This window comes from Cokeromyces recurvatus (genome assembly GCF_025118155.1).
Source record: "Cokeromyces recurvatus strain NRRL 2243 chromosome Unknown BX663scaffold_13, whole genome shotgun sequence".
Classification (NCBI taxonomy): Eukaryota; Fungi; Mucoromycota; class Mucoromycetes; order Mucorales; family Mucoraceae; genus Cokeromyces; species Cokeromyces recurvatus.
Window position 1 is genome coordinate 656,431 of NW_026251399.1, and position 27,968 is coordinate 684,398.

At 30.9% G+C, this 27,968-nt stretch overlaps 9 protein-coding genes across 9 annotated transcripts; 4 read left to right on the plus strand and 5 right to left on the minus strand.

Moving 5' to 3' along the window:
• Positions 1-8: 8 nt before the first annotated feature.
• On the minus strand, positions 9-627 carry BX663DRAFT_510559 (ribonuclease H2, subunit C). Its single transcript, XM_051527770.1, has 3 exons — positions 418-627; positions 172-365; positions 9-115 (listed from the first exon to the last, which is right to left on the minus strand). The coding sequence occupies exons 1-3, from the start codon at positions 590-592 to the stop codon at positions 80-82; spliced, it is 405 nt and encodes a 134-aa protein (XP_051382793.1). The 5' UTR covers positions 593-627; the 3' UTR covers positions 9-79.
• A 195-nt stretch (positions 628-822) lies between these two features.
• BX663DRAFT_510560 (uncharacterized protein) lies at positions 823-5,161 on the plus strand. Its single transcript, XM_051527771.1, has 8 exons — positions 823-934; positions 1,006-1,108; positions 1,198-1,230; positions 1,286-3,048; positions 3,076-4,193; positions 4,298-4,522; positions 4,616-4,748; positions 4,805-5,161. The coding sequence occupies exons 1-8, from the start codon at positions 925-927 to the stop codon at positions 5,005-5,007; spliced, it is 3,588 nt and encodes a 1,195-aa protein (XP_051382794.1). The 5' UTR covers positions 823-924; the 3' UTR covers positions 5,008-5,161.
• A 359-nt stretch (positions 5,162-5,520) lies between these two features.
• BX663DRAFT_510562 (RlpA-like double-psi beta-barrel-protein domain-containing protein-containing protein) lies at positions 5,521-6,516 on the plus strand. Its single transcript, XM_051527772.1, has one exon. It carries the CDS (start codon positions 5,597-5,599, stop codon positions 6,344-6,346), a length of 750 nt encoding a protein of 249 aa, XP_051382795.1. The 5' UTR covers positions 5,521-5,596; the 3' UTR covers positions 6,347-6,516.
• Positions 6,517-7,517: 1,001 nt separating this feature from the next.
• On the minus strand, positions 7,518-12,790 carry BX663DRAFT_510579 (chitin synthase). Its single transcript, XM_051527773.1, has 5 exons — positions 12,383-12,790; positions 10,367-12,248; positions 10,187-10,292; positions 7,741-10,101; positions 7,518-7,658 (listed from the first exon to the last, which is right to left on the minus strand). Exons 1-5 carry the CDS (start codon positions 12,706-12,708, stop codon positions 7,618-7,620), a joined length of 4,716 nt encoding a protein of 1,571 aa, XP_051382796.1. The 5' UTR covers positions 12,709-12,790; the 3' UTR covers positions 7,518-7,617.
• Positions 12,791-15,426: 2,636 nt separating this feature from the next.
• BX663DRAFT_486604 (mitochondrial carrier domain-containing protein) lies at positions 15,427-16,754 on the plus strand (the record flags this gene model as incomplete). The annotated part of the gene is made up of 2 exons (XM_051524686.1): positions 15,427-15,616; positions 15,691-16,754. The coding sequence occupies 2 exons, from the start codon at positions 15,427-15,429 to the stop codon at positions 16,752-16,754; spliced, it is 1,254 nt and encodes a 417-aa protein (XP_051382797.1).
• A 104-nt stretch (positions 16,755-16,858) lies between these two features.
• Positions 16,859-18,342, minus strand: BX663DRAFT_510590 (26S protease regulatory subunit 10B). The gene is made up of 4 exons (XM_051527774.1): positions 18,200-18,342; positions 18,018-18,137; positions 17,704-17,939; positions 16,859-17,636 (listed from the first exon to the last, which is right to left on the minus strand). The coding sequence occupies exons 1-4, from the start codon at positions 18,309-18,311 to the stop codon at positions 16,908-16,910; spliced, it is 1,197 nt and encodes a 398-aa protein (XP_051382798.1). The 5' UTR covers positions 18,312-18,342; the 3' UTR covers positions 16,859-16,907.
• Positions 18,343-19,040: 698 nt separating this feature from the next.
• BX663DRAFT_531297 (uncharacterized protein) lies at positions 19,041-19,612 on the minus strand (the record flags this gene model as incomplete). Its single annotated transcript, XM_051530371.1, has 3 exons — positions 19,041-19,079; positions 19,158-19,290; positions 19,368-19,612. The coding sequence occupies 3 exons, from the start codon at positions 19,610-19,612 to the stop codon at positions 19,041-19,043; spliced, it is 417 nt and encodes a 138-aa protein (XP_051382799.1).
• Positions 19,613-20,867: 1,255 nt separating this feature from the next.
• Positions 20,868-21,866, plus strand: BX663DRAFT_510593 (uncharacterized protein; the record flags this gene model as incomplete). The annotated part of the gene is made up of 1 exon (XM_051527775.1): positions 20,868-21,866. A coding segment is annotated over one exon (846 nt), but the record flags the coding sequence as incomplete, so codon positions are not given.
• Positions 21,867-21,929: 63 nt separating this feature from the next.
• Positions 21,930-24,051, minus strand: BX663DRAFT_552209 (uncharacterized protein; the record flags this gene model as incomplete). Its single annotated transcript, XM_051531351.1, has 6 exons — positions 21,930-22,193; positions 22,258-22,397; positions 22,445-22,739; positions 22,801-23,021; positions 23,085-23,343; positions 23,464-24,051. 6 exons carry the CDS (start codon positions 24,049-24,051, stop codon positions 21,930-21,932), a joined length of 1,767 nt encoding a protein of 588 aa, XP_051382801.1.
• Positions 24,052-27,968: the final 3,917 nt, after the last annotated feature.

Consider the following 27,968-nt stretch of genomic DNA (forward strand, 5'->3'; position numbering starts at 1 on the left):
AATAAAAAAAAAAAAAAAAAAAAAAAACCTCCCTCCTCCCCTTTGACTGAGAAAGCAAATGACTTGAAATCTATTTATACTATGATTTATTTGGTAAAGGTATAGGCTCATTCATCTATTTTATTAGAAGGTCAGTACTTAAAAAAAAGGGCTAAAGCTGATTAAACTTACAGCTTGAGAAATATCGATCCAATTATGTAAAGCATTAATTCTAGAATCTTGTGAATCAGGAGCTGTATCTTTTTTCCATAAAATAAACTTGTCGATCGTTTTATCTGTTTTTATCCAATTCATATTTTCTAATCTTTCCTCTTGAAGATCTTCATCATTGTATTCATTATTTATTGATCTTTTCCAAACAAAACCTACATCAACAATAATTTAAGTTTAATCTCGTCTTGATCTAAGTTAATGTACCTCGAGTTGTTGAATCATGGCTCAATGTAACAGGAAGTCCAATAAGTTTTCGACCTAACACGACAGTTTCATATTTTTCATCTTTTTGTTTTTTGACTATAAAGTAATTCTTTGAATTGATAGTTTCGTCTTTTTCAACAGAAAATGGAAACAAATGAGCTTTAATATCACTCATTTGAAAAATAATTATATATATATATATATATATATAAAAAAAAAAAAAAAAAAAAAAAAAAAAAAAAGACGCAAAAAGGAAAAAAATAAAATAAAAGGTAGAATTTTTGTGTCTTAAAAAAAAAGGTAGAATTTTCGTGTTTTAAAATAAAATACAGAGTCCGAGAAGAACTGCCATCAATTTCACTTGATGTTGTTATTTTAATATCCCAAAACAGTTTGGATTTTTATCAAATTATTCCTTCTTTTCTTCTTTCTTTTATTTTTTTATGCAATAATTTATTCCTTTCTTTTATTTTCTTTTTTCGTTCATTCAATAGTATATAATTTGTAATGGAAGAAGGTAAATTGAAAGAAAGAAAAAAAAAATTAAATAAAAACTGAAATTAAGTTTTACAATCATGACAATTATAGAAGAGGAGATTTGTAGAGTGTGTCGAGGTGAAGCTACCTTAGAGGAGCCTTTATTTCATCCTTGTAAATGCTTAGGAAGTATTCGTTTTGTACATCAAAAATGGTAAAAAACATGCATCTATATTTTTATATGTATACACATTTATATACATTTATGTAATACACACAAATTAACTTTACAAATTTATGCAGCTTATTAGATTGGTTATCACATAGCAAAAAAAAGTAAGTACATGTATAATTAGAATAGAATAAACTTCTAATAATAATAATATAATAGATATTGTGAATTATGTAATTATAACTACAAATTCACGCCTATATATAAATCAGATATGCCTGCTAAAATACCAACAAAAATATGGATTCATCATTTGACAAAATGGTTATACAAATTATTTATATTAACACTACGTTCCTTACTAGTCCTATTCATTTGGTTGGTATTTGTACCCTACATTACTTTTTGGATATGGAGATTTTATTTCTGGAATGCAAATATAATACGTTATTTTTTCGTCTACTGTATTCTCGGTGTCTCTCAGCTTCAGGATCAGCCTAATTTAACTGTAACTAACAAAGGTTTTATGGATAAATTATTGCATGATTGTTTATATGGCTGGCTAATATCATCTATCGTCATGATCATATTCATTGCTGGGTTTTTATTACGCGAATGGATTATTCAAAATGTTCCTGCTGAATTACAAGATGATGAGTTATTGGAATCTGAAGAAGAAGATATGATATTAGGACAATACGAAGCAAGAGGGGTACAACAGGAACAAAATACTTTGGATACTACATTACCTTTAAATGAAGTCCCATCAGAAACTATTCGTAGAGCGAGAAGACGAAGCAGCAGAAGACCTTTATTATTACATGAAGAACCCTCAGATTATGAAAATTTGGAAGCAATGTGGTTAGCAGATATTGACCAGCAACATCAAAGCAATACAACATCAACTACGGGGCAGCATTTTCTTAACTTGGAAGTTGAAGATGTGGATAATGATGATGATGATGATGATGACGATGATGGATATTTTGATGAATCTGAGGAAGAAGTAGAAATTAATCAACCGGAAAACACGTATAATGATATTCATCCACAAGAGCCTTTATTTAGACCCAATAATGAAGCTGTTATATTTGAAAATAACGTGGCTAATGAAAATGATAATATAATACGTGAAGCAGCTGGCCCTGAAGATATGGATGGTATATTAGAGGCAATAGGCATGAAAGGAAGTTTATTTATATTATTTCAAAATTCGGGTATCATTATCCTTCTTATGTGTCTTGGATTAGGAGTAGGCATATGGCTTCCTTATATTCTGGGTGTATTTTTTATCATATTAAAGCCTTGGGAACCTCCATTCATTACATTAACTCATACTCTACACTTTTTCTCAACATGTCTTTTGGAACCTTTTTATGATACTTGGCTTGTATTCTATAGTCAATTGGACCCTATTTCAGAATGGATACCTTCATGGACGCCTGTATGGATCCGATCCATTATTTTGACTGCTCTACACATTGCACAAAGTCTTGTCAAGTTTTTCTCAACTTTAAATATCACAACGAAAATTGATGATGATGACAAAAAATTTGCATCTTTATCATCATCGAATATTCTCTTAGGACCCTCATCTCAATCCTATACTATTTCATTATGGCGCGATATAGTGTCTGGATGGCAGTATATTACACCATTTTTCAAGGACTTTCTTAAATCCTATTCCCAAATGTCAAATGGCGTTACCACTATGGACCGTACGGGTTGTATTATAACAGGTTATCTTATTTTAGTTTTTATTGGTTCATTCTATCTCTCAAAAACAAACAATATGTATGCTCGAATCGGTCGTACTGCCCGTCAAATTATTCGACATTTAGGTATCCTTTTAAAGGTTTTATTCTTTATTACTATCGAGTTGACACTATTTCCTCTTGGTTGTGGCTTACTACTTGATGCTGTTGGACTTTCTTTGTTTTATAAAATTGGAAGCAGTAGTAGTAGTAGTAGTAGTAGTAGTAGTAGTAGTAGTAGTAGTAGTAGTGGAGCAGCTGGGCATTTAATGGCTATTCACAAACGCATAACATTTCTTAAAGAAAATACGATTAGCTCTATCTTCATGCATTGGGCAGTAGGAACTAGTTTTATGTTCTTGTTTACGAGCATGGTCACATTTTGTCGAGAAATAGTTCGCCCAGGAGTTATCTGGTTTATCCGAGATCCTAATGATCCTCAATTTAATCCAATTAAAGAATTAGTAGAGCGACCGTTCTTTACACAGTTACAAAAAATTGGTGCAAGTGCAATTATTTATGGGCTTGTAATTGAACTAGGTGTAGGTGGTTTAGTAGCAGCGATTGGATCTATTTTTGATGGTATCCTACCACTCAAATGGAGTTATACACAGCCTTTGTTGACCATTCCTTTTGATTTACTTATTGTCATGATAATTATTCCGGCATTAGTTAATTATTTTAATCCTAAAAAATTACTAGAAAATCTAATGGTTCGATGGGTAACTTGGTTATGTCAGCAACTCCGACTTTCTTCTTTCCTATTGGGTGGAAGACCAGTTAGGGAAGAAGGATATATTTATTATAAGACCTGGATGGCCTGGATTCAACGCCCCGGACTAAATCTAACTCAAGGCAACAATCAAGGAGAAGAAGAAGAAAAAGAACAAGAAGTCACATTTATTAGAACGGGTCAACTTGTTCGTGTACCCAATCATGATGGAGTTCGATTTGTTCCTGGACGTCGTATGGTTGTACCGGTTGATCCAATTACATTAGAAGCCATTGATCCACAAGAAAGATTATTAGGACACCCAGCAGCTAGGACACGAGAAGAAGAATCAGAGAACACAACTGTAGTTTATATACCTCCTCAATTCAAATTAAGGTTAACTGCCTTTATGATTATCATTTGGGTTTCATGGTGTGCTTTATTATGTTACATTTTTGTAGGACCGATTGCTATAGGACGTTGGTTATTTAATTATTTTGGTATCAATGCCCAGCCAGAAAAAAAAATCCATGATATTTATACTTATTGGTTTGGCTGCATTACTATAATTTCTACCGGATTTATAGCAAAAAAAATCAGAGAACTTGTATTGCATTATTCTTTAATCAATCGCCAGAGTTTAATAAATAGCTTACTATGGGTAACTTGTTTTTATGTAAAAAAAAAAAAAAAAAAAAAAAAAAAAAAAAAAAAAAAAAAAAAAAAAAGATAAAGACCAGCTAATTGAAATTATATATAAAATAGATATTTAATTTATGTGTCATTACAATCTCATTTGGGATTCTAATTCCTATGATATTTGGATGGATACTTCAATTGTATATCATTATACCATTTCAGAACTGGGGAGCAAAGGCCCCCGTTATAAACGTCTTTTTTCTTTGGTCAAACGGCGTTGTCTGTCTAACTTTATTTTATTCTTTACTTTCAAGATTACCAGAAAATGAATTGTATACTTCTTTCATTAGGGTATGTTTTCCTTTTTTTTTCTCTTTTTTTCTTTTTTCTTTTCTCTTTTTTTTTTTCTTTTTTTCCTTTTATTACTTACATATATTGTAATAGATACAAAATAATGGTATCAAATGTTTCAATTTCAACCGAGAAATGAAAAGTTCGATTGGCCCAATTCTCTTTTATGGATTGATGACTGTATTCCTGCCTTTTATCTTTGTTTATGCCAAAATACATATACTAGGTAAAGAAAAGATAATATTATTATTATGTTTCGATTATATTCAATACTATTATTAGATAAAGATAATCCTTTAAAGCAAGTAAACACCCTTCAAATGACATTCCCCTCTGTATTAATCGGCTTTATAATATACTATTTGAGTTATATGGCTACTAAATTTGGAAAGCAGTGGAGTCAATCAGTTCGGGAAGATCATTATTTAATTAACAGAGTCCTACACAATATAGAAATTGATAGTGATATCCTCAATTCTCCATAAAAAAAACTTTGTGTTACTTCTATTATTGTGAAGGCCTAGAGCATCCAGATATCCGAATCTTATAAAATTTTCTACTTTTGTACATATTATAAATTGCAAATTTATGTAACTATATATTATGCTATTAATAAAATAAACTCTATATTGATCCTAATCACTGCTTTTATATACGACCTTAAGTCCAGTTTAATTATTTTGATAGCAGTTATTTCTTTTTTTTTTTTTGTTTTTTTTTTACAGACAGACAGACATATTTAGATAGATATACTCGTGTATAAGATAAAAAAAAAATTTTTTTTCTTTACAGAATCTGCTATTTAATTTAAGTTTTTTTCTTTCTTGTTTATTCAAAAAATAAAATAAAATAAGAATAAAAATTAAGTTTCGAACTCAAATAATATATCAGGACCCATCAAATAATTACTTTATTTAGTAACAAATTAAGGAACCGAAATTATGATTGCCATAAGTAAAACATAAAGTACAAAACGTGGGCGGGATTTTCCATTTCTTAAAAAAGTATAAAAATACAAACATTTAGCAATAATTTCTTTTTATTTCTCATTCATCTTTTTATTACATTTTGATAATGTCTCATATTACCTCTCGTATTATTCTTTGTATTGCTATTGTTTTAGTTGCATGTACATATATTGCATCCACTGCTCCTATTAGTAATGCTGAATTGGAAGCTGGTTCTTCCCCTTCAGCTTATATTAAAATGCTTCGAAAGTATCATGAGGAGGAGGATGAAGAACCTACAAGCACTACTACTATTATTACTGCTACCACTACTACTACTGCTACTGGTTCTGCTTCTGCTTCTGCGTCTGCGTCTGCGTCTGCTTCTGCTTCTGCCACTACTACTACTACTACTACTGCCACTACTACTACTTCTCACAAACATCGCAAGCATCATCATAAGTCTAAAACAACAACTGCAACAACTACAACAACTACAACAACTACAACACCAGAAGCAACTATCACAGCTAAAATTAAGAAGAGTTCTTCTTCCTCTTCTAGCTCAGGTAAAACTTATACCGGTGATGGTACTTTCTATAATGCTGGACTCGGATCTTGTGGCTGGACCAACACAGATAGTGATATGATTGTTGCCTTAAATCATGTTCAAATGGCTAATGGTGCTAATTCTAACCATAATCCTAACTGTGGTAAGCATATTCAAGTAACTGGACCTAAGGGATCTGTTACTGTTAAGATTGTCGATACCTGCCCTGGTTGTTCTAGTGGTTCCGTTGATTTATCTCCTGCTGCTTTTGAAAAGATTGCTGATCTTGATCAAGGAAGAGTAACTGTTCATTGGAAATTTGTTTAAATATATACATATATTCTGCATTTTGGTTTTTCTCTGGTTAGAAAAAAAAAATAGAAATTCATTCTATGTCATATTTACTTCTTTTTGATAAAGAAAAAAAAATAAATAGCTTTATGAAACTGGTTTTTCATAACATAATAAAACATTTCATACGAATTTGATCAACTCTATTTTTTATTGTCTTTTTTTTTTATAATTATTATTTTTATTGTGTATCTTTTTTTTGAGTTTAAATGTGATAAGGTTTTTCTACTCTTCTCCTAACTAATAAAAACTATTCTTTGTACTAAAAAATGAATAAATTATTACAAGAAAATATTTTATTTTTATATGTATAGAAAAAAAAAAAACTATACTCTATTGTTTGTTAATGAATGATCAATACATCGATTAATAAAGTCTTTTTTACAATTCATATCAACTCTAAATACTTCACTAAGTTTATCTCGAACTTGCTTTTTAGTCAATTGCATTAAATCATTTTCATTTAAAATTCTTTCTATTTCTTGCATTATCATAACATCATTGGGTAGTAGAGTGAAGGATGAAGGACGAATATTAGAAGATTCAATCATGAACGGGGGTTTCGGGTCATTAAAAAAATCTATTGTTGTTGTTGTTGTATGAAAGCTATTATCACTAATATTATTACCTCCGATAACGCTCAGGTCCCTTTCATGAAAGGAAGGAGGATGATGATGTAATTCTAATGTATTCATTGCTGGCATAGTTGTACTACTATAGACCGAATACGCTACATCTTTATCATCATTCATTTGGCATTGCGACGACTGTTCACAAAGGCATGTATCATGATGAGGGCAACATTTAGACTGCTTTTCCCATTCTTCTTGTTCCAATATCGTTAGCTCATGTTCAGACCAAGATTTGGTCGGAATTGAATCAGGGTCAAATGTTCCTTCTTCAGGACCGACTGCTTTCTTTTGTCCTTTTTCTCCAACAACAATACGTGTATTCCCCCAGGAGAAATCATCAAAATGCCAGAAAGCATAAATAGGTATAAAGAATGAAAATACTGGAATGGCCAAAATATAAACGATCATCCAGCCTACATGTTCCCACTAATATTTATAAATACATATATGGATTAGTATTTCTAAAAAAGATATATAACCCGATCCAATGTATGACAAAAAACAATCAATTTTTCTTTTTTTTTTCTTTTTTTTTTTTTTTTTGGTTTACTTTTCGACGTAAAATAAAAATGACAGCTTGAAGACCATATACACCAGCCAAAGTGATGATAGACATTAAAGGAACTTGATTTGTGTTTGTACAAAGTTGATATACAAGGTAACCTAAATAACAAACAACTGCAGGCATTACGAGGGTACTTAATAAATCTAACATGACCACGAATCGCATTGAAAAACAGCAAAAGCCACATAATTGAGGTAAGAACATTAATTCACCCAGATTATGAACAGTAGAATTAATCCATCTTCGACGTTGAGATAACAATACGGGCCATTGATCTGGTGCATTCGTCATACAGCCTGCATCGGGTGTGAATTTTGTCTTATAGTTTGGGAAATGCTTCAAGATGAGTGTCGTCAGATATCTATCTTCACCAAGGTGCAAGAGATTTTTTTTGTGTAACGTATCAACATGGTTCTCTGCGTAATCTTTAATAACTTGGTTTGAAATCAGTAAAGGTTGATTACGTGTCGTTGAGCGAATTCGATACATACAGAAACATCCTGGTAAACAAGTGACTGATCCAAATAAGGACTCAAAGGCCTTTGCTAAATGATGAGAGATGTAGTACTCATATACTTGTATCATAGTAACCCATGTATCTTTTTCATTCGACAACATTGTTTCACCACATAAGCCTACTATCTTGGCATCATTCACAAAGCAGGATACCATTCGGTTCAGCGAATCCGGGAGTACCTCTGTATCTGCATCCACCATCAATACAAACTCATAGAAACTAGGATTAACTCCAATGATATTCTTTAACTGATGATGGAGTTCAAGCTCTACTGGGGTCATGGGGGTATCAAAATGAACTTTGTTCAAGAATCGCATCAGAACCATTTGTGAATCTCGTTTACCCCGATTTCCTGGCTTTTGTCTTTCCTCTGGTGTGCCTACTTTAACGACAACGATGAAGGGCACTACATGTCCAGAGTATTCATATAGACCGGAGTATATCTTACCCATATTATGTTGTTTACGTCCCTCTCCTAGTGATAGAAAGGATTTGGGCGCAGGGTCCACGTTTGAATCAACACCCAAGATATCTAAAACAATGCGGGGCGTAGATCGATCATTCCCGCTACCCACTATCATACCGTCTGCAATTAAAAAAAGTAATTTTCGCCTGTCGTCATAACGCATCACAGCTAATGAATTAATCGTCTTCCTTAGTGAATCCTCACTCTCAGTATAACAGGGTACCTGACAGATAATGAATTTATCATATTCTTCAGTTGTAACCTGTGTACCTAACCTAAGTGCTGCTAAAAACTTGAACAGGATGACGCTACAAAGAAATCCGGTGATTAACAACAATAGATACTCAGACAGGAGACATTGGAATGAGTTACGCGTATCGACTTTACCAACGAAAAAGAGATTACGTAGACAAGTCATTTGACGTTCTCTTACGACTCTATCTAATGGTAGGGCATCAAAATGAGCGGAAATATCTGTACCTGCTAATTGTCTAAATAACTCTGTAATTGAATTATCCATAAAGTCGACATCGATATCCGTCGGTACCTGTTGGCCCTCAGGGACACGAGGTGTACGATGACCCAGCATGTAAGAGGTTAAATCATATACGTTCTTGTGAATAATAGCCCATTGTCTCTTTGTATTAATCCCACCAATCTGTACAGGGAAGGTAGCTTGATTTTTAATATCTTCAGGATCATACCCCATAAAGCCAATGCGATAGTTGCGTCTCAGGTAGACCATCTGTTCAAAATACCAATCCGGACGATAATCATCTTGGAAACTTCTAAAATCATGATAGATTGCATTTGAATCTGTAATATTAATATAGGCCTCTAGCGTCACTTCCTTGGGTACAACGCCGTTGACTCCATCACAAACTGCAGAGACTTGAACTGGGAAGAGATCACTTGCGTCCTGCCCTGCGTATTGAAACAAAACTTGTGTAGATATTACTTCAGAGGCCCAATGACGAGGCGCAAATGATGTTAGATCAAAGACTTCCCCACGAATAGCTACATAAGCATCGTCTCGATAACTTCTTGCTTGTAATTCAGATTGCGTATAAAGGTCTTGATGAGGGCATACGAGGCGACCAAAGAAAGCAATAAACCAAACCATGATGGCACATAATAAAAAGATGAGGAGACAAAGTGTCACTTTCTCTCGCCAAGCCATGCGTATATCTGATCGTCGCATACCACATATATAACTCATAATAAAACTTGGTATCCACCATGTTGTCATCCATGTTAGCGTAAGCCAACAATTTCTTGATTTACTCTTCCTTTTCCTTTTCTGCTTCTTTTTACTACTCGAGGTTGTTGTATGTAGACTATTGTCATTTTTTTGATCATTATTATTTACATTATTTATAGCTGTTGTGTCAAGTACACTATTGCAAATATGAGTACAGGTGGAATTCGACTCTTCATCATGATAGCTGTCAAAGAGTTCCTCTGAATAAATAGAGTTTGTCTCCGTTATCGATCTACAGGAATGAGGAATAAATTGTGAGCATGTTTGACTCATCGTATCAATTACATCCTCTTTAACCAAAATATATACATATATGAATATAAATATGAGAATTATATAAATATATACATAAAAGAAAAAAAAAACTCACTATACCATATGGTATTCCCTTGGCAATACATCTTGCTATTCGTTGCTCTCGTTTTTCATTAAAACGCAATTTGTTTTCTAAAAATGTCCATGATGTTTCTGTTAAATAAACCTAAAAAAAAAAGTATTAAAGTTTTCTTTCAATATGAATAAAAAATAAATAAAATAAAATAAAAAATTATATACCTTCAGAGTATCGTGTAATATCATTTTTTCATTCCATTGGAAAGCTTCTTTCAATGCAAGCAATTTATCTACAGATTCTGCATCCAAGTCAACTGAAGTAGCATAAATCAAATCAGCATATCGTTCGCAAAATTCTTGTAAATCAAGTTGAATTGAATACTCATGTTTTGCTTTCAATACGAATGGTAATAATTGAAATGTCTTTATCTGGGCTACAAGTTTCTTATGATCACATGAATTGGGCAATAATAAATCATTTGAACGAAGACAGAGAATAGACCATGATTTTGTGGAATGTAAAGTCAACATGATGCCTTGAACGCCCTCTTTTAATTCATTCGCTCTGTTTACGTTCGTTTTAAGTGAAAGGGGCCTCTCGGTTAATATAACTGTCTCTCCAGTTGTCTTTACATTTACAATATGTTCTGCTGATTTTTGATTCATAGAGGATGATGGTCGATGGGGTGTTTCAAGTTGTTGACCTGCTACACTGTCAATGCCATTAGGATGTTCTTGGGCCAAAGTCAATCTTCGAGAAAATAATTTAGTGACCAGCTTATTAGTTGGAAGATCGTATGGACTATTGTGATCTTGTGGATTGAATAAAGATATAAAATCAGCACAGATTATCTCCCTCGTGCGTATACCAAATTCAAGAGTAGAATAAGTTACTGTTCCTGTAAAATGCTGAATAGTAAAAGATGTATCATTGGATGATATAGGTTTTAAACCCAAAACTGGATCTTTACGATAATGTTGTTTAAAATCATCTAAGCAGCGCTCAGGGCTACTCTCTGCTGTAGCAGATGACTTGCACAAGGATGCTAACAAGCCATGATGAGGATCATCAAAGAGCTGTATACAGGAATCGTTATAGATGGTACTTGACAAGTCATTTGGCGTTATCCCTAGTAAAGAATAAACATCCGTATTCCTCTCCGAGAGCTGTTGAAGCATAAAATGATGCAATTTTTCATTCATATAGAGTGAACGAAATTGTTCATAAGATGCATTTGAATTAGTCGGGCTTACACCTGGGAAATCAACGATGCATATAAAATTATGAAATTCGGATTTATATAATTTTTTATTGACAATCTCGATCAACCAGGAGAAAAGTAGGGAATAGAGTGTCTCAGCAAGTGCATCACGTTGATTTGCAGCTTGTTCTGCATTAAGGAAAATAGTTGTTAAATCACGTTTAATGAGTTTTGTTTGGTAGCTAAGACACGTCTCGAGGGCCCTTGGTTCAACGCCTAATAACTCTGCAGTCATCTCTAGTTCAAGCGTATTCTTAACGATAGCCGAATCCTGTGCGTTAGTAGGATCGTCTATAAATTGTAAATTGCCTAAATGTAAAATAGCAGCAAGGATTTGCATTACTTGAAATAGCTTTGACTTGTTTATCCCTAAAGATTTTAAAAGTTGTTTAAGCTCCCTATATTTTTCAGCATCCTCACTGATAAGACCAGCAGTTAATCTTGCTGCCTCTCTCGATTTAAATAAGTATGAATATAATGATGAATTATTCAGATGAAGTGCAGACTTTTCTTCGGGAGAAGAACCATGTAAGAGATAATAGAAAACATGAAAATTTCGTTCCTCTCCAGATGTATGAGCAATGCGCGATTTTTCAAGCATATAATCAAGAAATTTTGCCCCAATCATACGACCTCGCTCATTAAACTGAAGTTCAAGATATTTTCCAAAGCATGAAGCATTTTCATTAAAAGTTGTTTTGGCATGTCCAAAAGCTTCCAAGATACCATATACTTTTTGAATAAGCTCTTGAGTCTTGGATGGCTTTTTAGGATTACTTAGGGTGATAAGATGATATAATGTCCATTGATGCATTTCAGATTTTCCACTTCCACATAAGCCACTTATAGATTTAAGGGGAGGGGGAGTGAGGATTAGGTTTTCGAAACCAAACATAAGGAGGATATAAATTATTAAGTTTTTTTTTTTTTTTTTTTTTTTTTTTTTTTTTTTTTTTTTTTTTTTTTTTTTTTTTACCTAAATATGATAGATTGATCACTTCCGGTACGACGCATATGAAAATAAATCTGATTGATATATTGAAAAATATGTACTGGTAATGAGTGGTCTTTATTGTGATCTGTTGCTTTATATTCAGCCAAATAGCATTCACTTGTTTCTTGAATGGTTTCACGAGCATCCTTATATGGATTGATAACAACGAATAATGAATTTCGAACTCGAGTATATATTTGATCTTTTAAAAATCGATCACGAAGTGTCGTAGCGAGTATTTCTTCTGTAGCATTATCAATGTCTGCAAGATCGTCAAAATTGGATAGTTGTTGTCTTTGGCCAGACATAGGAAACTATATTATTATGTAAGCGATATAAATATGTATTGATATTTGAATAAATTAAAATAGTTTACAGCAAAAAAAAAAAGAAAAAGAAAGAAAAAAAAATTCTACAAGAAAGAAGAGCAAAAGGTTATTATTATGATACAAACCGAAATAGTTGAGAGATCTTGTTGTCCTAAATCTTTTTACTTTGTCTCCTTTTTTTTTTAGTTTTGTTACTTTCTCGACTGTCTCCTAATAGCAGCAAAGAAAAAAGAACATGATTTCAATTCCTTCCTTCCCCCCCTTTTTTTTTTCGTTATTATTTGATATGTTTTTTAATTTCTTCTCCTGATCAATCTAACATATTTACTTTGCCCTATCGAAACATATGCATGTAAATATTGAATATATATCTTATTTGTATAAAATAGAATGATTCTTCTTCTACAAGTATGAATCAGATAAAAAAGGTATTTTATCTCTATTTTCTTGTGTATAAAAAAAAATGGCAAGTGTAAATTGCACAATATGCGTAACATATATAAATTAGACAACATACGGATAAAATATATAGTGTTGATTGATTATTAGAATCTATTAAAATGGTAATTAGAATAGCCATGTGAGGTGATTTAGCTTATTTTATTCTTTTTTTCTAGGAGAAGAATTCATCTTTATTAATCCATATACATATATATCAAAGACTGCTTTTTATTATTATTATTATTATTATTATTGTCCTTGCTTCATCTTCAATATGCCTTAAAATTATTAATAAGTCCATAGAGCGATTTAGGAGTTTTCTAATCGCTTTGTATGCATTATGCATATATCTATTTTTATATATTTATATACAAACATATATAACATGTATAATAATACCAAATATTTGCTTGTCTTGATTGTTGTGGTAAAAGAAAAAAAAGTAAAACATCTAATGCTCTTTCCATAAAGAACAAACAAAAATATTCGCCTGTTGATAATATAATATAATAAGAATAGTATTTACCATTTTTTTTTGTTTCTTTTTAAAAGTAGTTAAGACATATATAAGCATAGAATTTAATGACTAGTCACAAGGAAAATATGAGAAGCTGAATTTAGTTGTTTACATTAGACAGTATTTTAATGATCACCTATCGTTACAAGTCATTCACGTTTACAGTATCTAAACTTTAAGATGCAGATGAAATCACATTTCTTATAAAGTTATAAGCTTACTTTAAGGCACATATAAGTTCTTACTTTTATTAGTAGTATGAAAAAAAATTTAGAATAAAATTTAATTGATTATATATGCTCTACTATCAATTTTAAAAATGAGTAGTGTTATTATTTGACTTACTTTTACAAATGAATGTGACCAAACTCTTTTCTTAGTAATAAAATACAGTAGGATAATTCTGTCAAAATGAATCTCTTTTTTCTTGCATGATTGATGTAACCAACGAAAGAGAATAGCAAAAGATGTCCCAGAATATTATACTTGTTGTGAGGGAATTTTTATTTTTATTTTTAGGTTATCACTTGAAGAAGTTAATACGATGGATGTTGAGTTTTTCTTATATAATCAGCAGAGTAAGTATAAAGACAAGTTACTAAACTTTTACTATTCAAATGCTTATATATAAACGAAGGAGGAGAGTATGACAACTACCTTTTTTTTTTAAAAAAAAAATTAAAGCTTTTGTTACCTATTAAAGACAGAAAGATACAGAGAATTCATAACAAAAAAATGAGACTGAATATTTTATCCAGCTCTGTAAATCGAAAAGAGTTACTTTTATCTATTGCTGATTTCATAAATTCTATTCATCAAAATACCCTTCAAGTTAAGGCAGTCATGCCTGATACCAGCATTTTTTTTTATTTTGCCTCGAATCCCTTAATGGAATTTAATAAAAGTGTGTAAGGTGGAAAATAATATAGATGCGTGTGAATCCAGAGAGGCGAGTATGCAAATCATTTAGAGAATACAGTAGCTTTGTATGTATAGATATGGATTGTATAAGACTTAAAACAATGTATTCATTTCAATTGTCAGCAGTGGTAATTTGTATTTATGAACTATTTCAACTTTTATCAAATAAAAAAAACGAATTCAGAGTGAATGCGTAAAAACGGTATAAATAATATATAAATTAAACATGTGTGTAATTTGTTGAACTCACTCAATACTTGGATCAATTTTCATTTTTGAGTGTTACAAAAAAAAAAAAAAATGAGAAGGCTATTAACTTTAAAGGGAAATGACAGTGTTCAGCTTCCATTAAAGAAGAAAACAAAAACAGCAACAAAAGAAGTTATTACTGACTTATTTATAAAATAGTAGTTTTGCATAGATTATTTCTAAAAATCAAATTTGTTTTTTCTCTTATCAGATCATAGATAATACGTATATTCACTACATTAATGTCAAAATTAGAAAAAGAAAAAAAAAAGATAGCTAGTTTAAAGATGAAGAAGAACTTACAAAGCAATAATTTAATTAATTACCTTTACTCAATAACCTATTGATATATTTTAAAAAAAAAAGTGCTTTTACATAAAGAATACGTCCGCAGCAGAGAAATACATAAAGCCGCCAATTAGAAACTATGAAATAGCCAATAATTGGAGCCCTGAGTAACTAGTACAATAACAGTTTGTCAATAATATAAGAAAAAAAAAAAACGTTATCCAATCAAAACTTATTTATTTTCCTTTTTTTTCAAGGAAAAAAAAAACTATTACATAATAATGACCCTAAATGCATATCTTGGCTTCCTATCACTTGGAAGTGCAATACAAACACGATTTCATACAGAATGTCAAGAAGAAGAACGTCATGAGCTTGAGAGATTACAACGAATGGCACAACAAGTGACATTAGCAGAAATTGATACTGTATCAACGGTCAGTATACATAATGCTCCTTCAGAACGTAAAGGTATCTTCTACTTCTATACACACATATATATAGATATGTATTCTTATTAATATTAAATAAACACATATTATTAGTGGAAGTAAAGGAAAATATATCAGGTGTTGCATTGGCTATTAGTACTATGATAGCTAATTATTCATTATGTTTTCCTATTGTGGCAGCACGACATCGTCTACAAGCATTACCAACATTACATAGTTATAAAAGAGATACACCCATTTACGGTTTACAATCGATTATATACACATATAAACTAGGAGGTATTCGAAGGCTTTATCCAGGCTTTGGGCTAGGATTGATAGGTCAGTCTATCAGTGCAACTTATGAATCGGGTGTGAATCAAATCATGTCACATGCCATCACATCTGCCAATAAAAGAAACAAGAAAATTCTCAGTAATTTACTCAGTCTACTCACGAAAGGGTTAACGTTATTCATCAATATTCCACTTTATCCACTTTATCGTAATGCTTTAATTCTTCGTGTTCAATCAGATTCAGATTTAACACGAGTTGTCATTCATAACTCCCGCGACTTTATTGATCTTTATAAGCAAGAACTTAATTGCTTTTGGCCAACTAATCCTAATTATCAGCACATTATATCAGCTTTTTTACCTTCTTGTATATTGAATGCAGTTACCGAGAAACTGTTAATTTTTATATATCGCTTTATATACCAAAAATTTTCAAACGAATCATTGTCTTCAAACGATGGCGAATCATCTACTACAACTCAAACTAATGCATCCAAGAAAAAAAAGGAATTAACAGTACTGCATACATTCTATCCTGAAATTGCATGTGGTGTTATCAGCAGTATGTTTACTCGTGCATTAAGTTACCCTATTGACACTGTGATCTTCAGATTGATGCTCCAGGATAGTGGCGTCTTGAAGACAAATACAACTTACACAGGATTTTTTGATTGTATAAAAAAAATGTGGTATGAAGAAGGAGGCTGGAAAGGATTTTATCCAGGATGGGGTGTTGGTGTGTTGGAAGTGACTGTAGGTTGCTTCATATTAGAAACTTCATGGTGGGCTTATCATGCCATTGAATGGAAATTACGAGCACCTGGATCAAGCGATACACGTGCAGTTAGAAAAGCTAGAAAATTAAAAGAAAGACTTATGTAATCATTTTATTTTATTTACTGGATTCCTCTTTTTTTTTTTTTTTTTTTTTTTTTTTTGTGTGTGTGTATAAATAGTATTAAAATTATATTGAGTTCCAAAGTCTGTTTATCTTTGATATCATTCATTCTTAATATTATATACTTTATTTACTATTTAAATCTTTTCATAATCTAATTTAGTTTCCAACTTCTTTGCTTCTGCCACTTTTCTTACAGCTTTCATAAAATCTTCTTGGATACAATAATCACGTTCTTCTCTAATAGCAAACATACCAGCCTCTGTACAGACATTTCTTAAATCAGCGCCATTAAAACCATCTGAAAGTTTAACAATGGCTTCATAATCTATATCACCATGTTTTGCAATATGGCCAGCGTGAATTTTCAAGATTTCTAAACGACCTTGTTCATTAGGTAAAGGAATTTCAATCTTTCTGTCAAGACGACCAGGTCGAAGTAATGCAGGATCAAGTGTATCAGGTCGATTTGTAGCCATGATAAGTTTTGTTTGTCCAAGATAATCGAAACCATCCATTTGATTTAATAATTCCATTAAAGTACGTTGAATTTCACGATCAGCAGATGTACCTTCTGAGAAACGACGACCACCAATAGCATCAATTTCATCCATAAAGATAATACATGGTTCATGCTCTTTAGCATAGCCAAACATTTCTCTAATTAATCTAGCACTTTCACCGATATATTTATCCACAATAGCACTTGAAACTACTTTTAAGAAATTGACTTGGAGTGTGCTGGCAACTGCCTTTGCCAATAAAGTTTTACCTGTACCTGGTGGACCATATAATAAAACACCTTTAGGTGGTTTGACACCAACACGTAAAAATAATTCAGGATTCATTAAAGGTAATTCAATAACCTAAAGAGAAAAAAAAAACCAGCTCCATAAATTTTATATTATCTCTAACTTTATATATAAAACTTACTTCTCGAAGTTCACGAATTTGTTCGGAGAGACCACCAATTCCTGCAAAACTGACATCGCCAGGATCTTCAATTGACATATTATAAACTAGAGGATCTACTTCACGAGGTAAAATACGCATAATAGTTAAAGTTGTCATATCAAGAGCTACACGAGCACCTTGTTTTAACTTTTCTTTATCTACAGTATTACGACATCCTACAACATAACGAGGTCCGCTTGTATTCTTTACAATAACTAAATTTTGTTATTAATTTGTTAATTTCTTTCCTTTTTTTTTCTTCTTCTTTTCTTTTGTTTTTTGAATTAGCTTACAGCGTTCATCATCCAATTGCTTTAAAACTTCACCAATGACTTGACCAACACTTTGTAATGCTTTAATATCATCTTCAGATTTGTCATATTCTTTATCGAGTGTTCTTAAACCGAGACGCACTAATAATGGAATTATAAGTTAGTAATTAAACTAAAATCTAAGAATTTATGGTTAACTTTACTTTCTTTAAGCTTGGCATCTAATTCACGATGTTCCAAGAGTCTTCTTCTATAATTATTTAAAGCTTTTGTTTTTGGATCTTGCTCCACTTGATTTGATGAACTTGATGACATGTTGTATGCTTATTAAAAGGAAAAAAAAAAAAAAAAGAAAAACTAGTGTGCTTTATTTCAAAAGGAAAGTATTCTAATCTTACTAGAAGACGCGTAAGAGAAAATTCCGACAAAAACACGTCACTTACACTTAAAATAGGGTGCGTTTAGGAATTCAAATAATGTTGTATCTTCCATAGAATATTATTTAATGAAAATTACGTCTATAATATGAAAAATAATAATGATTTTTGACATTTTTCAAATTCTAAAAGAACACTTGAAGCACAGTAATAAAGCAAGAAAAAATCTTGATGAGTACATCTTGTGTTTAATAATTTAAAAATGTTCGCAATACAAGAGTTAATAGGTGTGGAGCGTCTTAGGAAATCTATCAAGTATCAAGCTTATCGAAATCGTTCACAGTAGAACTGCTATCGCATGTTATAAAAAGCCCTAATATGCAAACTGCAGTTTTATACTTTACTTATTTCGTTCATTGCAACAATTTCAATACATCCAAAAAGTTTTTTTTTTATTTTCATTAATCACTAAACATTTCTCATTTTTATTTTAACTTCTTATTTCTAAACCTTTTTTTAACACAGTATAATGTTTACTAAATCAATAATTCATATATAAAAGAAATTGTATACCTGCTGGTATTTTTTATTAGCTTATATATATATATAAATCCATCTATTCTTTTGAAGGCTCAATAATAGGATTTTTCCCAAGACATATTCGTTCTTATTTTTCTAAAGCTCCAGGGACTTTTTTTTCCAAACCCTTTTATTTATTTATTTTTTTTTAAAGAAAAATCAATAAAATGAAAAAATAAATTGATGCAAAAATATGTATATTTACCAATTTTTCAAACACACAAGTATTAAACGTTTGTTCAGGAACACGACAAGCGCCGAACTCTTGATTGTTGTTTTCCAAACATTGCCAATGTGCTTCAAATTCTTTTCCACAATTTTCTCGAAGCTTAGTAATTCTATTAAAATAATAATACATTAAAACAAAAAAAAAAAAGAATAAACAAATCATCATAATCCTTAATTACAAACTTACAAATCAATTGCACAACGAGTCACTTTTCTTCCTTCTTTAAGACAATGCTTGGGATTATTATTTTCGTTTTTGCAAAGCATAAAATCTTCATTATATTCTTTACAGTATTGTCCAATAAAAAATGATGCGCTCTTCAAAGGTGCTGAAGTAGCTCCAAGCTCATCAACTTTAGGAACTGAATCAGGGAGAGGAGCAGATTCAACATACTCGGTATGCGTAAAGTTTCCTTTTTGATGAGTAGACATGGTATTATACAAAAGTGGGGGGGGGTAATTAGCTAAAAGATCTACAAACAAACAAACAAACAAACAAAAAACAGCAAAATTCAATAAATTCTATTAATTTAACATTTAATTGCCATAAGATGTAATTTATTCAATACTTTACTTTATGAAGTTTGAACTATTATAAAAAAAAGGGGGTGTGTAAACGCCTTACCTTTTTTTTTTTTCGTAAAGACGATATATTGTTATTTTCTCAAAAAAATCTGGGGTTTACAACATTAAGCCCGAACTCCATAGATAGTGCTGAAGAAAAAAACTTAAACTGGTAATAAACAGTCACATTCTACATAACGTCACCAGTTGTTATGATAGTGTTGTCCTGTAGGTGCAATCACATCAAATGATAACAATAAAATAGTATTGCTAAAGAAGCTTAAATTGTTGTCTTTAATAACTGTAATAGTAAGATAGAGTAGATTTGATTATGTATAATAAGCGTATAATAAATCATTCATTAATATTTAAAAAAAAAGGACAATAATCACTTTTATTCTTAAATACTTTTTCCATATAGGGCAACAATAGCACTCAAATTGTTAGTTGAAGAACATAGTTGGCTCAAATCTTTTTTCCCCTTGATGATGTAGCATCCATTTTTAGAAGGAACATATTTTTTTATTTTTATTTTTTAAAAAAATTTCAAGCGCGCTTTGTATTTTTATTTTATTTTTTTTATCTCCTTTTTATTATAAAGATGGCACCAAGAGGAAAAAAGAAAGCGATAGATACAGGAACAAACAGCAGAATTGATTCCTATTTTAAACCTTTAAAAGAAACAGAAATATCTGTTAAACGGAAGCTAGCAGATACTGATGAAAATAGTGTTCTTACAAATGATGAAATTAAAAAAAGAACTCCCTCACCTCCTAATTCACAACCTTTAAAATCGCAAGAATTGAAAAAACTTCCTTTAGCAGATGTAGATAACAAGAATAAAGTTCGTATACCTTTAATGGATAAAAATCCTAATAAATCATTGGAGTTTAGTCAAAAATCACGTAAAAGTAAACTTAAAGACTTTATTCAACCTACCTTTGCTGTTTTATGTGATGAGGATATTGAAAGAGGTATTGAAAGAGCCGAGACACCACCTATTGTATCTCATTTATTTAGAGACGATAGTTTTCTAAATGATAGTCAAGAAAATACAACTTCATCTTTTCCTGCTAGTCCTGAACAGCAACAGGAATTAAACACTCAATTTATTTCTGAAGGCGATATAAATACCCAATTCACTGCGACTACTTCATCACCTGTTCCATTTGATCTATATGACGATGATGAATATGATAAAAATAGCAAGCCATTTGAAATATATAAAGATGAAAATAATGAAGATAGTCAGCCATTTGAAGTATATAAGGATGAAAATAATGAAGATAGTCAGCCATTTGAAGTTTACAAGGATGAAAATGAAGATGATTATAAACCTTTTGAGGTATACAGAGATGAAGACGATTCAAAGTCATGTACAATCAACACAATTAACAATAATAAGCCATTCACATGTATCAGAGAAGATAATAAAGAAAATGAACCGCTGTCAATAGACAACAATGAAAATGATGCTTTGAGTGAAGATTTAGACAGTGATATCAATATCCCTCAAACAAAAGATACCGCAGTAGCCCTCAAATCCAATAAAAAAACAAAATCGTTTGATGATTTTTCATTTTTTGGTGAGGTCGATGACGAAGGTTCTAATACTAATTCTACTTACTTTGATCTTGAAAAAGAACGTGAAAATGGAGAACAAGGAAATAATTTTGATGTCTTTACTGATCTTGATGGAGACTTTTCAGTAGGAGAATTAGCTTCAACAGATGAAGCCTTTAGCATCTGCATTGACACTAAAAACAAAGATTCATTACAAGATTACACTTTATCACCTGAAATTCAGACACTCAGTCAAGTACATGTGCCTTTACCAAATCCACGTGGCAAAGACATTTTAGAAAAACTAAACATTAAAAGTATAAATGATTCCAAACAAAAACTTGAAGTGGACAATGAAGACGATGTTGATGATGACGACGATGATGGATTACCACTATTCAATTAACTCTATATTTTTTTTCTTTTCTTTCCTCCTTCCCCTCTCCCATTATATATAGTACAAATTTTTATATGCTTTTTTATTTTACTTTATTTTATTTAAATACCCATTTCTTTCATTTTAAAGCTTTCTTTTATTATAAATAAATTTCATTTTATATCCATAAAAAAAAAAAGGAGCGAAAGGCTCAGAACATATTGGACCAGCAATAATAAATTATCATTAATCAGTGAATTCATCTTCAACAAAAGCAATACTCTCGTCATTTAAAGTCATTTCTAACAATTGACCATTTGCATCCTTTTTCACTTTAGCACTAAAGGATAAATCATATACATCAAAGGGGAAATCATGATCTTTTTGACTTTCCAATCGAATATATCTATAACCTGTATCCGTTACTATAAACTGACATTCAAGAAGCTGCTGTTGTCGATCGTTATCTATATTTTGACAATTGAAACTAGGTAAAGGATGTAATTTAAGCTAAAGATAAAGTTATTATTATGATTATGATTATGATTATGATTAAAAAAGCGTTTCGTATTACCCATAACAGGCCATCATAAGATATTTGAACATTTAGCCTAGTTCTGTAAACATAGGGTTGATTGACAAGGAAACGATACATCAAAGAAGTGCGCATAGGCATTAGCATATCAAGTCCAATATAATCTCCAGCTTGAATATCTAAATGGTTTATTTAGTAATTCGGGTATATATACAATAGGACATACTTTGAATTGATTTCCATGAACTGTCTTCATTTCCATCTACAGCATTTGAATATTGATGTTGATTCGTAGTGCTTGTATAATAATCATCATGCATTTCCTGTAATGTGTTAATATAAATAGTGGGATTATATGAGAACAGATCAATAGCAGGCATGATCTGTTTATTTGTCAAAAACAAACATCGATCATTTCTACAAGGAGCTCTTGCATTACGTTCAAATTTACTTTCCAAATAAGGCTTGATAGGTATGATACCTTCTTCCAAATCATTATATAATATTGTTAATCCTAGATCCTATACATAAAGTAAGTCAATATGATGTATATATTAACAAGACATCTTTTTTTTTTTTCACCATGTGTTCAATTTCTTTCTTAGTTAATTCCTTAACAATAATGGAATCATCGTTTCCTTCTAGTTGATATGGTATTTGATTCATATACATCATAAAATATATATCTGCAAAGTCATCTACAACTGAATTCTGATCATAAGTTTCCAAGAATTGTGATACCATTGCCTTAGCAGCAAATGCACCCGATTTAATGTCAATATAACACGTATGTAACTGAACATCTAACAATAAATAGATAAGTATATTATATACATCTCTATTAACATACCTAGATAGATGTATACCTTTATTTAAAAAGCAATAACGCCATTGAGAATTAATAAATGCTTGATAATTACTTGATTTGCCATGAATTAAATGAGGAGATCTAAGAAAGTTTGCATATATGCTTCGAAGTTGTTGCTCTTCTATGAATACATCTTGGAAATAGCAATAAGGTGTTTTTGAAAGACGACAAGCATGGTATCTTGCAGATACACCCATTTTAACAGGCGCATTAATTATTGTCAATTTACTTGGTGTACATCCTTCAGTATAGATCATCTAATTATACATCTTTTTTTTTAGACTCTAAATTCCTACTAATACACACATACACACACACATATATATATATGTATATGTATATGTGTATGTATATTTATATATGTATATTTTTGTTACATCTAAAGTCATGTTGAAAATTGGATCATCATTCCAAACAATGTAATTCGCAAACATATCATATTGACAGAGTTGTTTTAATATAGGTTGTAATTTAGACTTTTTTTGTTGCAAGTTAGAATTCTGTTCAGACAGCGATAGTAGTATAGCAGTTGTTTGTAATCGACCTTCATCAGGATACACTTTATCTAACAAATCAACTTCTTCCATAAACTGATTATCCTCAGAATGCTCCTGTTGCCAATCTTGATATTTTTTACCACTAAAAAATCCTACATGAACAAGTAAAAAAATACAACCAAAGAATAAACCAAAGATGATGATGCTTAACTCAATCCAACCTGTTTGCCTGTATCGCTTAATGAGTCGACGCTTCCATGCTGAGAGTCTTTTACGTATTTTGCTTTCTTGCCAAAGTCGTTGAATATAAGGAGGTATACGATGTTGAAAGGGATCTGAGCTAATGTTAATGCGAATTCCTCTTAATGATGTATTATTGTTGATAGTAGTTGGTTGACGTCGAGAAGCTAGTAGTGATGAGTTCAAATTATTGTTGAAAGATTTCTCATGCCCAACGTCTGCACGCATACTATATGAATACTTTTATACAAAAAATAATAATAATTATATGTGCAATTATGGTATATGATATATTTATTTATCTTTATAAAAAGAAGGAAAGAAAGGATAGAATATATGACAAATATTTATTTAAAAAAAAAAAGCTCTGATTATATAATTTATATTTAGGAGTAGAAAGATATGTCATGTCACTTAATTGGGGGATTACTATATTTATTGTCTTTTTTTTTTTAGAAACAGAAATACTGTAAACCGTGTTACGCTGAGAATAACGATTTAGCTGTAAATAAATTTGAAGAAATCATTTTAGCATAGAATATTATTTAATACATTAAATTTGCTGCCTGAGTCAGATTAATAAAGAGAAGAAAAGTGAGTATGGGGGGGAGTTCTATAACTAAAATGTATAGCTGCGCAAGAGGGGTAGGTAGGTAGGTTAAGAACCAGCCCGAGGATTTCGATTTAGGCTCAAGTAGAGATGGGAGAGGGGGGGCAGGAAATCAGCCTAATACGTTGTAAAGTATTATATTAAGCTATCGTGTTTTTCCAAGAAGTGATAAATTATGAAGTTTTATATACTATTGTTTATTTTGCATGGGAATACAGTTCAGAAAGGAATAATAGGAGGTTCCACAGTTGTTTCCCTCATTTGTGGTCTATGATGCATCTATAAGCCAGTGTATAGCATGTTGTTTAGTAAGAAGCTGAGAAAGATATCTAGGGCAAAAAGTGGAGTATTCATTAAAATTATTTTTGATTTGTATCTTTATTTTGATAAGGGCTAAAGGTTTCAAACAAAAGTAACTCCACTCTATAAGAGTTATATCAGCCAAATAAGCATGCACATCATTCTCTTTGTATAGTATTTCACCAGACAAAACAAAATAAAATAAAAATAAAAATACATAGCATTAATTGTATTAGCAACAAGCTTAAGCAAAGGATAAACAATATTATAGCATTTATAACTTTAAAAATAGATAGAATAAAAAGTATATTCATCAGGGTAAATGTTAAGATTTGGACTATTATCTAAGGCAATAGTAACACTATCAATAAATGTGCTGTCTATACTAGATAATGGATAGATCTTAGCAGATTCATAGTCACATAAGTCTAAATGGGATTTTTTTTTTTCGTTAATGTTCTGGAATACACTGATTTTTACACAATAAACGTAAATAAATTTTATGTCGTTATGATATATTCCAGAAATCTTCATTTTATCCAAATTGCTATGTGATTCTTTATTGAAAGTAATTGTCAAAGGTCTTCTTAGTTGCAAAAAAAAAAGAAAAAGAAAAAGTAATAGCTCCATTGTTTCGTTAAGTTTACTAATATTTTGATATTTATCTTTATTTTGATACTTTGATAGAGATACTACATCTTTTCTAAATTCCATTCAAGAATAGTTGACGTATATAATAAAACTAAAGGCATTATTTTCTATGTAATATTATGAAATATGTGGTAGAATACAATAGGCTTCAAATATATACTATCTTTTTACTACTTTGGTAAAATAAAGGTTCAGCTATACAACAATGTAAAATGCCTTTTTTTTTTTTAAATATGTCTGTTGGACATTATGCAAATTAAGATTTGATATTTGCTATTTGAATCACAGCAAAATATCCTTTTAGCGTTACGCCATCAAAATCAACTTACGCATCGTACATAATAAAAGATGGCAATAGTTTCTGATTAACTGTATATTTACGTTATGTGCATTAACTTTAGTTAATTTATAGATCTTCCTTTAATTAATCCATGTAATGAGACAAATTCACTGAAGGAGCAACTACACTTTATATTCTTTATGATGAAGTCAATGCTCATCCAAGAGCAATATATAACTAAAATACTTTATCTAACAGTATCGTTTCCCAAAAACGTGTTGTCATGTTTTACAAGTGATGTCAAATGGCAACCTTTTTTGCTTTCATTATAGACTTCAAGAATATGTTTCTTGTACTAAGTGTCGTTATACCATCCGTAGATACGATTCTAAGGAGTAAAGGGCTTATCTTTATGGAAAATTTGTAATAAAAATCATTTGCAAAGGCTGAGATATTTCAACAACTTCTTTTCGATGAATTGGTGAAGCCTCCCATCAGTCTTTATAAATATATAGCTACTCAATAATTAATACCTAAAGAAAATTTTCCTTGTAGAAAATTATGTTGAAAAAAAAAAAAGCACTCGTTGGAAAACCAAAGTTAGTTTGTTTCCAGATAAAATAATGATGGCAAGGCTTGAAACAACTTTAAGTTATACCCTAAAGATGAATCATCTTTTGTACAGCAATCAGATTATGAATGCTCATTATGAATGTTGGCTAGTTTTAGTCTTATTCTGACAATGTACATTCTAGTGATGCTGGATTTATTTAACCAAATGGAATTTACCTTGAGAGGAAAGAAATCTTGGAAAAAATATACAATAATCTTTTTAATATTTATACACTGTGCTATTATAGTCTTTCACCACTTTTGTTAATGAAAGAATTATACGCTTCATTATTAAATATTATTAGAGAAGCAACTTTATTGTAAAACACGATTTTATTAAATTATTTTTTTTTTCATTTTTATTAATATTATAAAAAAAAGATGCTTTTCTTAGTTCTCAAATCTCTTTAGAAGAGACTTGATACTAACAGGATTAACCACGAGAAGGTGAAAGCATATCTAATCCCAAAAATAATATTACAACCCATACACAAATTGATACGGGCTGTAATTTTTTCTTCTCCCTCTAAATTTCTACTTGAAAGATAAACGTCCAATTTCAACTAGTAGACACTTGGCAAAGTCCAACCTGGCCCAAGCCTTGCTAGAAGAAAAAGATAGGATTCCTCACTTCCTACCCCAATAAAAAATACAGTTGGATGTAAGTTTCATTGGAAGCCGGGCTAAACATTCTGACCTGTAGCGTGGCGAAGTGGAAGGAATCCAGATATATAAAGTGCACGACCTGACTATTGTTTACCTGAGAATGTCCCTTCTTTGACCCCTAGCATCTACTTTTGACTTAACAGTAAATACAAGTTGGGATTCTTCAACTAAATAAATAGATGAAAAAACCACGGTCAGAAACGTAAGCTGTGCATCCTTATCTATTTTTATTTTATAAACAGCAACTAGATAAAAATAAAAAGAAGGAAAAACCTCCAAAAAGAAAAACAGAAAAACTAAACCTTGAGATAAGCCCTTTCAATGGTGCAGACAAAGAGTACGCTAATCTCCCTAAAAAAGGAACAGATTTACAATTTCCAACCCCAAGTATCCTTTTTATTTCCCTCCTCCTTTGGAAATAAATCAAACTTGAGCAGTCAAAATTCGATAAGGTCCCATCAATTATCTAAGGTTGCAATAACCCAAGGTGAAGGCGGATATGCATGTAGTAACCAAAAGAGAGTCTAGGCCCTCTCCTTTAGCCATGTTATAAACGGACAGTTCTACAAACTCAAGTAAGCCAAGCTATGTGACTTGAGCACACTTCATAACCCTGACAATGTCTACCCATAGTTTCAAGTAAAAATAAAGAAGAATAGGAAAAATAAAAAAAGCTAAAGAAAAAAGAAGAAGAAAAAAAAAGGAAAAAAAACGAAAAAATGTACTTTTTTTTTTTATAGTAAAATTCAGAAGAAAAAAAAATAAACGAAAAGAAGGAGAAGTTATTAAAGTTTAATCTTAGCGTATTTTTTTTTTGTTTTTAATTTACTTTGCATTAAATCTTCTCTCCTGCTTTTCTCCTTGTCTTTTTTTTCTCTTTTCTTTTTAATACTCTAGAGATAAGTTTTGCCTTTTATTTGAATGTAGTAAAGCATTACTGTCTTCTTTGAAAGAAAGTAAGAAAGTAAAAAAAAAAAAAAAAAAAAAAAAAAAAAAAAGAAGTTTGTTTACTTTTTATATATAATT

Bases quoted from the DNA above. Each gene is read 5' to 3' on its own strand.
- BX663DRAFT_510590 (XM_051527774.1), bottom strand. From the start codon at position 18,311: ATGTCATCAAGTTCATCAAATCAAGTGGAGCAAGATCCAAAAACAAAA. The intron at 17,940-18,017 runs GTAAGCTAATTC...AACAAAATTTAG, and splicing joins GCAATTGGATGATGAACGCT to TTATTGTAAAGAATACAAGC. The intron at 17,637-17,703 runs GTAAGTTTTATA...TTTTCTCTTTAG, and splicing joins AAATTCGTGAACTTCGAGAA to GTTATTGAATTACCTTTAAT.
- BX663DRAFT_510560 (XM_051527771.1), top strand. The intron at 1,231-1,285 runs GTAAGTACATGT...ATAATATAATAG, and splicing joins TTATCACATAGCAAAAAAAA to ATATTGTGAATTATGTAATT. The intron at 4,749-4,804 runs GTAAAGAAAAGA...TACTATTATTAG, and splicing joins TGCCAAAATACATATACTAG to ATAAAGATAATCCTTTAAAG.
- BX663DRAFT_510562 (XM_051527772.1), top strand. From the start codon at position 5,597: ATGTCTCATATTACCTCTCGTATTATTCTTTGTATTGCTATTGTTTTA.
- BX663DRAFT_510579 (XM_051527773.1), bottom strand. From the start codon at position 12,708: ATGTCTGGCCAAAGACAACAACTATCCAATTTTGACGATCTTGCAGAC. The intron at 10,293-10,366 runs GTATATAATTTT...TTTTTTTTTTAG, and splicing joins TATTACACGATACTCTGAAG to GTTTATTTAACAGAAACATC. The intron at 7,659-7,740 runs GTTTTTCAATGC...TTTAGGTTACCT, and splicing joins TCAATTATGTGGCTTTTGCT to TGTATATCAACTTTGTACAA.
- BX663DRAFT_510559 (XM_051527770.1), bottom strand. From the start codon at position 592: ATGAGTGATATTAAAGCTCATTTGTTTCCATTTTCTGTTGAAAAAGAC. The intron at 366-417 runs GTACATTAACTT...TTGTTGATGTAG, and splicing joins CCATGATTCAACAACTCGAG to GTTTTGTTTGGAAAAGATCA. The intron at 116-171 runs GTAAGTTTAATC...CTAATAAAATAG, and splicing joins GGATCGATATTTCTCAAGCT to ATGAATGAGCCTATACCTTT.